The 14,104-nt window shown below is 44.1% G+C and overlaps 1 protein-coding gene across 1 annotated transcript in view; it reads left to right on the top strand.

Annotated features, from left to right (window-relative positions):
• Positions 1-14,104, top strand: part of LOC115477102 (exocyst complex component 3-like protein 4) — a 99,140-nt gene that overhangs the window by 54,696 nt on the left and 30,340 nt on the right. Inside the window, exon 8 of the mRNA XM_030213718.1 lies at positions 13,523-13,640. Coding sequence (XP_030069578.1) covers positions 13,523-13,640 — 118 coding nt within the window. The remainder of the gene's footprint in view (positions 1-13,522; positions 13,641-14,104) is intronic.

Raw genomic sequence — 14,104 nt, 5'->3', positions numbered from 1 at the left:
AAGAGAGATTTACCCAGTGAACGGAGTTCCCGGGGAAGGAGTACTCAGTTGTCACGCAGCAAGTCCCATATCTGCATCTGCCACCTGTATGTTAACAAATATTTTAACATTTTTGTTAGAAGGGATGTGTCTAGGGCGGAGAGTGGGCGTTTTTGTTCCAATCAGTAAGGGGCCCTTTTACTAAGCCGTGTAGGCGCCTACGCGCACCCAACATGTGACAATTTTGAGTTACTGCCCGGCTACCACGTGGCCTTGTGGTAATTTCATTTTTGACGTGCATCCGCTACGCATGCCAGCACGTGAGCGGTAATTGGCATTTTACGCGTGTAGACCATTACTGCCCGGTTACAGCGTGAGACCTTACCGCTAGGTCAGTGGCTGGCGGTAAGGTCTCTGACCCAAAATGGATGCGCGGCAATTTTCATTTTGCCGTACGTCCATTTTTGGCCAAAAATTTTAAAAAGGCATTTTTTACAGGTGTGCTGAAAAATGATTCTGCGTGCGTCCAAAACACGCATCTACACTATCGCAGGCCATTTTTCAGCGCGCCTTAGTAAAAGGGCCCGTAGTGTATCTGCATTAACACATGCTAATTGGTTAACGCAGGATTAGCACGTGAGCCCTTAGCACCCACAAAATAGGTGTCGATAAGTGCTCCCGCAGTAATTCTTTTTAATGGCTGCCTGCTAATGTCAACATTAGCGCATGGTCATTAATAGAACAAATAAGAAATCGTCCATTTTCTGGCTGTGGTAAAAATAGCGTTAGTACACAGGAAAAGCCCGAGTAAGAGTGCACTAGGCCATCTTTTTGCTCCAGCTTAGTAAAAGGGCTCCTTAGATCTGGAGCTAAATGGCAGACTTATGTCGATCTTGTTGAAAACCGAAAGGTACTTTCAACACATGTTATTTGAATGTGTCAGCAGCCGGTTGTTCTGGTCAGATGTATGGAAGAAAATTATTGATATTTTACATATTAATGTTGATATTTCTTTTAACATCATAAAATGGGAGGTCTTTGTGCTTCCAATTACTCTGCCTCATAAAAATATGACCTCTAGTGGTAGTCTTGCAAGACTGCTGCTAGGGGTGCCATTTTGAAGCTGGTGCATGGACTGAGCTGGAGTGACTGGGCATTGCTTTTGCCTGAAGACCCCCCAGACCCCTGGCCTACCTACCTCTCAGACCCCTGAAGACCCTCCAGAAACCCTGGATGACTCCCCTGGACCACCAAAGACGTTTAAAGGTAGCCCCTTTGGTGGGTAAGTGGGCCTTGTGCAGGGGAAGGAAGCTTGGCGGGACCTAGATCTTCAGGCCGGGGAGTATCAGGCCACAGCTTTGCGGCCCAACGCTCCAGACCATAGGAATAATGCTGCTTATTAGGTGACTTGCAAGCAGCATTATCCTCTTGTCTTGGGATTCAGCAACTTGCGGCACTAAGACTCCACAGGTTGTTGAATCCCATGGGATGTGTTTGTTTATTTGTAATCTGCCTAGTTGTAGGCAGAATAGAATTTTTTTAATAACTTGGGGCCCTGTTTACTAAGCCGTGTTATAAGCGCGTTAGCATTTTTAACACGCATTAATCATGTACGTATGTATGTTAACCATGTATGTGCCTACAATATTGTAAGCCACATAGAGCCTGCCTCAGTGGGATTTTGTGGGATATAAGTGTTCACAATAAATAAATAAATAAATATCCCTATAGGCACCTACACGGTTAGCGTGCGTACTAATTGTAGGCGCGTTAAAAACACTAATGTGCCTATAACGGGTACAGGTGCACAGTGTGCAAGTAACGATGGTTCTCACAGAGGAAGAGTGTATAGGCAAGGGGCTATCATACACAAGGCCCTTTGCCCTTTGCGATGTATTCTCTTGAACTGTACTGGATATGGTGTCACAGGTCTTTTGTGTATAATTTTATAAAAACCTCAATAAACAAATTTGAACAAAACAGGGCTCTTAATAAATGACTTGTCCAGGATCAGAAGGAGCTGCAGTTTGAACTGAACCCAGTTCCCCATGAATCCTCCTTCTCTGACCTGCATAGGCTGATTTCAGCTGGCCATGTAAGCCGCATTGAGCCTGCCATGAGTGGGAAAGCACAGGGTACAAATGTAACAAAAATAAAATAGATACTATTGGAGATTCTACATGAAACGTTGCTACTATTGGAGATTCTACATGGAATGTTGCTATTCCACTAGTAACATTCCATGTAGAAGGCTCCGCAGGCTTCTGTTTCTGTGAGTCTGGCGTCCTGCACGTACGTGCAGGACGTCAGACTCACAGAAGCAGAAGCCTGCGCGGCCACATGGGGGGTGATCTGCAAGGGCCGACTTCTACATGGAATGTTGCTAGTGTGACTCTGGGCAAGTCACTTAACCCTCCATTGCCCCATGTAAGCCGCATTGAGCCTGCCATGAGTGGGAAAGCGCGGGGTACAAATGTTTTAAAAAAAAATGTACCCAGAGATTTCTGACGTTTCCCCAAAATCCAGCAGTTTCTACAAAAATAAAATCTGAGTCTCCAAATGAAACCCATACATATATAGGTTCCCAATGCCTGGAACCTGGGGTGGTCGCTCTGATTTGCACTGCTAAGGACAGCCTTGTTTTGACTTTTAATTCACAGCAATACTGCAAGTTATTGTCTGGAAGTGTGACCTTTTTCTTCTGAATATATGCATTTCTTGTGTCTGCTGTCATAAGATCACACTAATTTAATTAATTCTTTAAAAACATTATGCATGGAGACCTGTAGATGGCAGCATATAGCCACTTATCTAGAAAGTCACATTTGAGTGAGCATGAAATCGGGGTCAGATTAGTGTCTGGTTAATAATTGTCATAGACTGCACACGTCTTCCAGTAGAAAATGCATGGGATGATCCTTCTGCCATTTTCTGTAACCCAGAATATTTGTCGTTCTTTAATACTGTGACATTAGGATACCAGTATTGCTATACAAACATAAATCCTGAAATGTAAGTTAGAACACATTGGGGGGGGGGGGGGGGGGGTAATTTTAGAAGACATTCATGTAGAATAGCATTTTACCTGCTCTGGTAGGCACAGGAAATTGATGGGGCCTGACACTATGACAGTTTGTAGCAATAACTTGTGACTTTTCTTGAAGTTGGTTCAATGATTGTTTTTCTATTATGAAAGCCGGCATTTGTGCCGAAGTTCAACTTTTGTTTAGACATAGGCGTCATTGAAACCAGACGGATTTCTTTACCAACCTCCTTTAAGACTCCTGATGCAGGCCTAAATCTTGGATAACAATAAATAGTTGCTATTATTCTGTGACATCGTCTGGTTATTTTAGTCACCTTCACTGTGTGTGTGCCAGTTTGGTGGACTGTGAGGGCTTTGTTCTCTGTTTACGTCAACTTGTGAAGTAGCCTCCAGTGAGCAAGCCCAGGCAAAAATCTGAAGGATGCATGGCTGTCACTTGAGGGTTCAAAATTTGCTTTGAAATCTAGGGCTACCAGTTATTAGTGCTATGTACAAGGAATGGAGGAGTGGCCTAATGGTTAGTGCAGCGGGCTTTGATCCTGGCAACAGGTGGGGGGGGGGGGGGGGGGGGGGGGGTTATTTATTTATTTTTGCATTTGTACCCCACATTTTCCAACCCAGTGTTAAGTTCAATGTGGCTTACATTTAAATGAGGTAGACGAGTATCGAGGTTATTAAGGGTCAACACGAGCCTGGTTCAGTTCTGTTTGTGATCATGTGGTGGACTTTGAGGGCTTTGCTTTTCTTACTGCAGCTCCTTGTGACCTTAGGCAAGTCACTTAACCCTCCATTGCCCCAGGTACAAACACTTAGGAGGCCATTTTACTAAGCCACGTGTCTACGTGCGCCCAACGCGCACCAAAATGGAGTTATCGCCCGACTACCGTGTGGCTCTTGCAGTAATTTCATTTTTGACGCACATCCGATACGCACATCTGAAAAATATTTTTTTATTTTCAGGCACGTGTAACGGACGCGCGCCATTTGGCACATGTAGGTCATTACCGCCTGGATTCATTATCGCTAGGTCAATGGCTGGCGGTAACATCTCAGACCCAAAATGGACGCGCGGCAATTTTGATTTTGCCACACGTCCGTTTTTGGCAAAAAAAAAAAAAGAGGGGGTCAGTTGGAATGTGGGCACTGTCAATGGTGTAAAACAGGGATTACAGGCCATACCTGGCATGTTCTGGGCAGAGAGAGGGTTGTGAAAATTAGAGATATGGTCACCTGTGATACCAGTGATGTAGTCTATAGCAAAATATGCCCATGTGGGTTGATTTATGTAGGGAGGAGCGCTAGACCTATTAAGGTGCGTCTAACTGAGCACAAATCTAGGATTACTACTCAGACTGCTCAAGCACCGTTAGTTGACCATTGGCTACAGCAGCGCCACACTGTGGATGATATAAGATGGAGAATAATAGAACATGTGGGCCCAGGGGAGGAGGGGGGGGGGGGTCAGTTAAAAAGTTACTAAATTATAGGGAACAGTTTTACATATTTACTTTGCAGACGGTGGTACCGGCCGGCTTAAATGCTGAGCTAGAATGGGCATCGCTGATTTGAGGAAACATAACTCATTGGAGTCAAGGGGTGGTTCCATTATGTCACTGACAGTATATTTAAATAGGGTATAAGGAACGCCGGCGCCATCTTTGAAAAAGGGTTTGGTCCCGATAAGTAATAGCAGAGCTGGCGCTAAGGGAGACTTGAGGTAAGAACGCTGATAGATTGAGTTTGAAGTAACCCCTGCTTGAGAAACCGTTTATGTTGGCTTGTCTAGTGTTGGGGAACAAATTCTTATGGTATTTTGTCTTTGATACAGCTCGTATTCGAGCGAAACATGCATGTTGGGCAACAGAGCCCCTGGGTCTGATATCAAAAGATAAGTAGTGAAAACATTTATAAAAAATTTGTTAAAAAAAACTAAAAACTTTAATAATCGGCTGTGCCGATGAAGAAGTTGGTGCTAAATACATTGCCATATATACATCTTGTGCAATGAGCACCGCTGAGGTCACCAAATTGGGTAAAAAGTGAAAGTGAAAAAGATTCTGCTGAAGAATTTGTGGTTGAGAAAAAGTCATTTTGTATGAATGTTTACTGGATCCCTTAGAAATTATTTTGTAGTTTAACTAACAATTTGTCAGTTTGTAATATACATATGTATGCATATACTTGAGTATTCAGTACAGTCCCCTTTCTGTTTTTCATACTCCTTTTTATCTACTTCTTGTATGTATTTTACTCATAATCTTTTACTTAGAATGATTTAGAGACAACCCTTATCAGTGTATTTTATTTGGCTTTATATGTGTTTTATATGTACATCCTATATAATAATTTGCACCATGAACATTCCATGAAGCTGCCTGGGTCCGTGCCTCCATTCTGATTGGCTGTGCCTGGGACTGAAGCCTCGGATGACGTCATCCAGAGAGCCCAAGCAACAGCAGCATTCTGACAGAGAAAAAAAAAGTAACACCCTGTCAGAAAACCTCCCCTGTCTCACACATACACACACGATCTCTCTCTGTGACACACAACACACACACAGTTCACCCCCCCCCCCACACACACACAATTACTGACTCACACACACACACTCATGCAACATCTAAAACCTCCCCCCCTGTCATTCTGACAGAAAAAAAATGTAACACCCTGTCAGAAAACCTCCCCTGTCTCACACATACACACACGATCTCTCTCTGTGACACACAACACACACAGTTCACCCCCGCCCCCCCCCCACACACACAACACACACAGTTCCCCTCCCCCCACACACAATTACTGACTCACACACACACTCATGAAACATCTAAAACCTCCCCCCTACCCTGTCATTCTGACAGAGAAAAAAAAATGTAACCCCCGCCTGTGGCACTGTCAGACACACACACACACACACACACACACACACACAATAACTGTCTCACATACACAATCACTGTCTGTCTCATAGACACACACACTGACCCCTCCTTGGAGAATACAACACAGATGATGAACACTTCAGAACCCCAATACAAGCCCAACACCGACACAGACCACTTCACCACACCCATCACCCCACCCCCCTCTCTCATTCTGACAGAGAAAAAACAACTGTACCACCCTCTCATAAACCCTCCCCTGTCTCACTTACACATAAACACACGATCTCTCTCTGTGACACACAACACACACAGTTCCCCAATCCACCCCCACCACCCCCCCACAAGGTAACTGTCACACACACAGACACACACTCATGCACCATCGCAGTTCATCAAACCCACCCCCACCACTGTCACTGTCAGAAACACACAAACACACACAATCTAACTATCACATACACAGTTACTGTCTGAATCATATACACACACACTTAAAAAGCCAAGAACTACACAAACAACTACCCCTCCTCTGTCAATAGAACAATGATGTACAACACTTAGGAACTCCACTCAAACACAAACTATCAATTAAAAAAAAACCATATATTAAAATAGTTCAGGTCAAAACAAACACAAATAGATAAAACCCTTGCTAGCGCCTGTTTCATTTGATTGAGAAACAGGCCCTTCTTACTAGTAATTTATATTACTGTATATTGTTTGATTTTAGACCACTGAGGCAGGCACTTTGCCGAAACATGGTGCCATGTCAGGTATTCTCAAGAATAAAATATTTTATCTTCCCTTCGTCCTCCTGTTGTTTTTTGGAAGAGTCCTGCTGGCTACATAGTAACATAGTAGATGACGGCAGAAAAAGACCTGCACGGTCCATCCAGTCTGCCCAACAAGATAAACTCGTATGTGCTACTTTTTGTGTATACCTTACCTTGATTTCTACCTGTCTTCTTCAGGGCACAGACCATAGAAGTCTGCCCAGCACTATCCCCGCTTCCCATCCACCAGCCCCGCCTCCCACCACCGGCTCTGTCACCCAAACTCGGCTACGCTTCTGAGGATCCATTCCTTTGGAACAGGATTCCTTTATGTTTATCCCATGCATGTTTGAATTCCGTTACCGTTTTCCTCACCACCACCTCCCGTGGGAGGGCATTCCAAGCATCCACCACTCTCTCCGTGAAAAAATACTTCCTGACATTTTTCTTGAGTCTGCCCCCCTTCAATCTCATTTCATGCTAAACTGCTCTTCTTGTGTACACCACTACAATAGCCGTCAAGCTTTTAAATTGAGCTACAGTAGGTATTTCTGTGTTCCAGGAGGGCTCACATATTTGTACAGAAATAAAAGAGTTAAAGTGGGGGTTACACCTGGGTTCTATTGTTCCAAGTCCATTGCACTGACCACTAGGCTACTCCTCACACTTGCTTGCTGCTCTATTAGGAATGGCCATAATACCTGAAGCTGACAGAGAGTCTGATATCCCCTATGATGTTTGCTTCTTAGGGGGGTGGGAGGGGGGTAAGTAACCACTTGGAGATTAAGGAGGGGTCATGCCTTTATACTTCCATGGTCAGCTGCTCAATCAAGGCACCTTTTGGTATCCTGGATGTGACTGAAACTTGTCTAGATAAATTCATCTTTCTTTTTCGACTTGGACATTTCTTCCCGTTCCACTATCGCTGAACGACGTCCTAATTTTGAACCCACACTAGTCCCACCCAAAACATACCTCCAACACACTCCCTTGCTATTTGGATGAACTGCAGATGGACGTATGTTTAGCCATTTTGAGACATCCATCTGCTTCAAAAATGAGCACCATATGGTAGCAGGACTAGTTTATTCACGCCTACTCTAGCTGAAATCGTTTTTTCTAACTTCATGTTCAATTTTTCCTTAATTTACTCACCCGTATTTTCTATCTTAACTCCTGTTAGTCTGTTTTATCAGTCTGTAAGTTCTACCACTGCTTACACCTTATGCTGTATATTAAGATGTTTTAATATGTATTGTGTTGACATAGAGCCAGATTGTACATGGCGCCTAAAAACTCCGTACGGTAAGATTTCCGCCTCAGCATATTCTATAAGGGGTGCCTAGATTTAGGTGCGGTGTATAAAATATGCTTAGGTGGAAATTCTAGCACTTAAAACAATACACGTCCATTTAGGCCAACGAAAACGTGGCCTAAATTTTGGAACGCCCATAAAATGCCCAAAGCCACTCACCTTTTGAACTGTACACATTTGAATTTAGGCACACTTCATTACAGAATACGCTTAACGAGTTCTGCGTATAAATTCTAATTATTGCCAATTAATGCTTATTATTGCTTGTTGAGCTGTTATCAATGCTGATTAGATTGTTAAGCCAATTATGTTATGCACATTGTTATAGAATATGCCAAGATTTCGGCGCAAACTCTAAGCACACTATTTAGAATCCCGGGGACTGTAAGTAGAATACTGTGCCTTCATGTGTACTTTTATTTGAATATAAAAGTACACATACTGTGTACTTTGTACTGTGTTCAAAGTTTGCACTCTGGTTCATAAAACCATTCATGGAAATGCTCCGGCCTACATGTCAGACCTTATTGATTTGCCACCCAGGAATGCTAAAAGATCAACACGCACATTCCTGGGACTTCATTTCCCTAGCTGTAAAGGCCTAAAATACAAACTAGTGCAGGCGTCCTGCTTTTCCTACATTGGCACGCAGCTGTGGAATGCATTACCACTTGATCTGAAAACTATTCACGACCTAAATAACTTTCGAAAATCACTAAAGCCTTTTTCTTTTTCAGAAGGCTTACCTTAATAATCAACAGTAGGAATTCCAATGCATCACTACTTACTTGATAGTCTGACTGTTTTCTGATTTACTAAATTGATTATATCCATTATGTTACACTTGTTTTTTGTATGCAACCAATTGTTTATCTACTCTTGAATGGTGCTTGCCATGATGTAATATTGTAAGCCACATTGAGTCTGTAAATAGGTGGGAAAATGTGGGATACAAATGCAACAAATAAATACATCTAATGCTGAAATTATGTATTGCCTATATCTGGCTTATTCATGCTGTTCATCGCCTTGGGTGAATTTCTACAAAAACGTAGTGTTAAAAATCATAATATAATAAATAGAATAATAAAATCCATAGATGTCATAATATTTACATTAGCATTTACATTAACATGACAAATTCAACTAAGTACTTTCAATTTATTTTTTTCAAATTTCCAAAAGACATAAACACATCTTCAATGTCTTTCAAGGTCTCTTGAAACTGAAAAGGATCAGACTCTATTTCTCATCAGAAACATTCAGATTATTGGGACAACCATTAACATTATCCCAGTTTGACTGTTGTAATATATGCTGGCTGTAAGGAGTACCTGTTGAAAAAAACACAGCTCAAAACACTGCAGCCAGGTTCATGTACAAAATCTCTCATTTTGAAAGTGCCTCCTCTTTATTAATCAAGCTACACTGGCTTCCTATCAAAGTGAGAATCACCTTCAAATTATGTGCCGTGGAGGGGCATAATTGAAAGGGACGCCCAAGTTTTGCTGAGGACGTCCTCGCAAAACGTCCCGACGGATGGGCAGGGAAACCCGTATTATCAAAACAAGATGGACGTCCATCTTTTGTTTCGATAATACGGTTGGGGACGCCCAAATCTTGAAATTTAGGTCATCCCTAGACTTGGTCATTTCTGATTTTCGGCAATAATGGAAACCAAGGACGCCCATCTCAGAAACGACCAAATGCAAGCCCTTTGGTCGTGGGAGGAGCCAGCATTCATAGTGCACTGGTCCCCCTGACATGCCAGGACACCAGCCGGGCACCCTAGGGGGCACTGCATTGGACTTCATAAATTGCTCCCAGGTACATAGCTCCCTTACCTTGTGTGCTGAGCCCCCCCGAACCCCACTACCCACAACTGTACACCACTACCATAGCACTTATGGGTGAAGGAGGGCACCTAGATGTGGATACAGTGGGTTTGTGGTGAGTTTTGGAGGGCTCACATTTACCACCACAAGTGTAACAGGTGGGGCGGGGATGGGCCTGGGTCCACCTGCCTGAAGTGTACTGCACCCACTAAAACTGCTCCAGGGACCTGCATACTGCTGTGATGGACCTGAGTATTACATTTGAGACTGACATAGAGGCATTTGAGGATGGGAGGGGGTTAGTGACCACTGGGGGAGTAAGGGGAGGTCATCCCCAATTCTTCGGTGGTCATCTGGTCAGTTCGTGCACCTTTTTTGTGCCTTGGTCGTAAGAAAAACACGACCAGGTAAAGTTGTCCAAGTGCTCGTCAGGGACACCCTTTTTTTTCCATTATGAGTCAAGGACGTCCATGTGTTAGGCACGCCCAAGTCCCGCCTTTGCTACGCCTCCAACACGCCCCCCAGGAACTTTGGCCGTCCCTGTGATGGAAAGCAGTTGAGGACATCCAAAATCGGCTTTCAATTATACTGATTTGGACAACCCTGTGAGAAGGACGCCGTCTTCCGATTTGTGTCGAAAGATGGGCGTTTTTCTCTTTCAAAAATAAGCCTGTTTATCTTTCAAATCCTAAATGGCACTGCTCCAGACTATATGGTACCATTAACAAACTTACCTGAAAGAAACGCCAAATATGAGGTGAGAGACTTATCTCAGACTACATCTCCCAAATTGCAAAAAAGTGATCTACAAAACTGTCCAGTCTGCAGACTTCACATACCTAAGAACCAAATGGTGGAACTCCTTACCACTCAAAATAAGAAGCATACAGGAATACACCAAATTCCGCAAAATCCTTAATTCATTCTGCTTCAAGCAAACCCTTACAAAGAGCAACCATAAATTAAGCAACTAATTCTCCCCTGAATTGGTTATCACTTTATTTACCATTAACTTTCTCAGTGCTTCATGTCCAATTTCTCATTCATAATAGATTTTCTGAGTGTTGAATATCTATAGTTATCCCAGTACACCTATGATATTGTATTGTATAATTGGGTTCTTACAAAAATTACTTTCTTATGCATTAGTCTCTGTTATGTATCCTGTACTCTTTATTGAAAGCCCTCTCCAGCCTTCCCTCAGTCTCTCTCTCTTGCCCCTCTCCAGCCCTCCCCCAGTCTCTCTCATGCCCTTCTCCAGCCTTCCCCCTGTCTCTCTTGTACCTCTCGCTGCCTCAAACTGTTTCTCTCCCCCTGCACAGCGATCAAGCTCTGCGTATGCTTGACCCGCATGGCGCACGAAGTTGGGGAAGTCTCGCGGTTTCAAGTCCTGCAGAATTTCTTCAACTTCCTGCACCATGTGGCAGTACATGCAGAGCTCAGTCTCTGTGCAGGGGGAGAGAAGCAGTTTGAGATAGTGCTGAAGAAAGGAAAAAAATGGAGGTAAGAAATCCCGGGCACCAGGATGAAATTTCTACGCACCATGGCGACCTGGCGCCCAGGATTAGTTGAGCCCTGACTTAGTGACTCCTATGTGAGAGCTGCTAAGTGATCCAGTGTTAACTGAGTTGTTATTCACTTAGCATATGTTACCTCGAATGCGTTAACAGGATAATGTTTCCATGCCCATGCTATGCTACTGCCATTCCTTCTCTCAGAAAAATTCCCTAATGCATGCGTTAACACGTATGTTACCACAGAATGTCTTAACGCTGACGAGCAGTACCCCTGTTAGTGCATGTTAAGGGCTTAACATCTGTATGCTCCTGGATTTGAGGTCTGACCCGGTTGGAACCTCCCGAAGGCAGTCTCTGTTGGTCCCTTACTCTCTTGGTGCTCGGTGCCTCCACCTGCGGAAAGAAGCGTTAGCAGGTGGAATTACCCCGCTCTCCCCCAGGAAACCCCAAAACAAGTCCTAATGTGACCTGTGGCAAACAAGGCTGGTTGTTAGATTAGACAGGCTTGGAAGACTTTTATATTCTGTAGAGTCTAAAAACCATTCTGGAGTCAGCAAATCATGCAAACTCAAACTGTTTATTCTTCAACTCTGAAAAACTGATCAACCCATATAAGAATATAAGCTTTCCATACTGGGGCAGACTGAAGGTCCATCAAGCCCAGCATCCTGTTTCCAACAGTGGCCAATTCAGGTCACAAGTACCTGGCAAGAAACCAAAACAGTACAATACATTTTATGCTGCTTATCCTAGAAATAAGCAGTGGATTTTCCCCAAGTCCATTTTAATAATGGATTATCAACTCTCCAACACTGAAGGCAAGTCTTTTAAAACCACAATCCTTCTGGCATTTCCCTGGGAAACTCCTGTATTCTCCTTCCTTGTATTTATGTACAGAGGCTTTTCAGCAGGACTGTTTACACTTATTACAGATGTCTGTTCATGCCTATCCCTGAGAATAGTGTCTGCTGTGCTCCTTTCATACTCTCAGGTCCAGACCCCCTGTGGTCTGACTTCCCTCCAAGGTGACCTTTGCATGGATCCAGCCTGGCCTTGGGATGGTCATTCCCTGGCTCTGATCCCACATTCCTGGGCTGGGACTTCCCTCTGCCCACCCGTAGCTTTCCTCTTTCACAGTTGTCACTTTGCTGAGTTACAACTCCACTTTACACATCTCCTAATCGGAATTCCCCATTACCCTAGGTCTGTAGCAGGGGACCATCAGACAACCAAAGAGCCCCCTAAAGGGCAAATACTCTTCTTTATCTCCTTCTAAACTCCACCCCCTCCCCGGTCACTCTTCAGTTTCAGGGCACTATTTCTCTGTATTTTATTTCCAAACTACTGCCCTTAGGCAGGGCTTCCTCCCACCCAGGGACCTCGCAGTCACTCCCCCCAGTGACTCTCTACAGGGACTTACTCTCCTAGTAATCAGGGCCGCCAAGAGCTGGACCCAGGGCAAGGCCACGCCCCCTCCAGGATCGACGCACCCCCCTCCCCCAGGATCGCAGCGACCTCACTCCCCCCACCCCTCAATTGCTACTTCTGTCGCCTCCCTCTCCTGCTCCCAGGCCGCCGGCGCCACAGTTCCCAGTCTCCGCCTACCTACCCTCTGCTCTCTTCTGCCTGCCATCCGACCACCTTCATTTAAATTTTAAAAAAAAATCTCTAAAGCAGCAGCGCAGCGCCTTCTTTGCGAAAGCAGCAGATCGCCTCGGGCGGGCCTTCCCTCACTGTGTCCTGCCCTCGCGGAAATAGGAAGTTACATCAGAGGAGGGCGGAACACAGTGAGAGAAGGCCCGCCCGAGGCAATCTGCCGCTTTTGCACAGCGGGCGCTGCGCTGCTGCTTTAGAGACAGACAGAAGGGAGCTGAGGGTAGGCAGGTGGAGACGGGACTGCGGTGCCAGCAGACTGGGAGCAGGAGAGGGTGAGAGACTCCAGTGCCGGGCCCTCCTTGCCCCCCCCCCCCCCTCAGCGATCCTGCTCGTAATCCCCAACCTAACAGTTTAACAAACATGCCCCAAATTAAGGGCATAGAGATGTTATCATGAAAAACTCTGACACTGGATATGAAATCATTTGTCTCAAATGTTCAATTTTATTTTTGGTTGTTACTCCACCTAAAAGTTTTATGTTACAACTATCTCTGTCACATTCATTTATTTGTGTAGGACAGACACAAAAAAAGGAGATGCCTCAGATCTGGAACAAAGAACAGTTGACATCCTAACCATGGCAATTAAGAATTTCAGAGAATACTTTTTCAATAGGTTAAAGCAGCAGACTCGGGTAAGGATATCTCTACATATTTTCAACATATGCGTGTGTTCCTTTTTTAGGGACAGGGTAATAATATACTGTGCTTATGAAAAACACATAGTTTAGCAAATGTTTAACATGATTTTCTGCCACACGAATATTCAATGTAATTACGTATTTCAGTGCAGAAAATAGTGCCCTAAAACCCAACACCAGCAGCTGCACAACCCAGCTCTGTGTGAAGGAATATAGTAGTGAGGTTTTGTGCAGAAATTAGCTATTAGTTCATGTGTAAAAAATACAATGCTAAAATTTGTGCATTTGCCCCGGGATACTATATAGTGCTCTAACGTTCCATGCCAAAATCCAAGCGTATTCTATAACAATGCACAGTGTTTTTTTTAACAGCACTTAACAAGCAACAATGAGCACTAATTGACAATAATTAGAATTTATGTGCATAATTCGCTAGGCGTATTCTCTAACGCATACCC

Source organism: Microcaecilia unicolor, chromosome 9 (assembly GCF_901765095.1).
Source record: "Microcaecilia unicolor chromosome 9, aMicUni1.1, whole genome shotgun sequence".
Classification (NCBI taxonomy): Eukaryota; Metazoa; Chordata; class Amphibia; order Gymnophiona; family Siphonopidae; genus Microcaecilia; species Microcaecilia unicolor.
The sequence above is the reverse complement of the archived record's forward strand: the minus strand, read 5'-3'. Positions and strand labels throughout refer to the sequence as shown.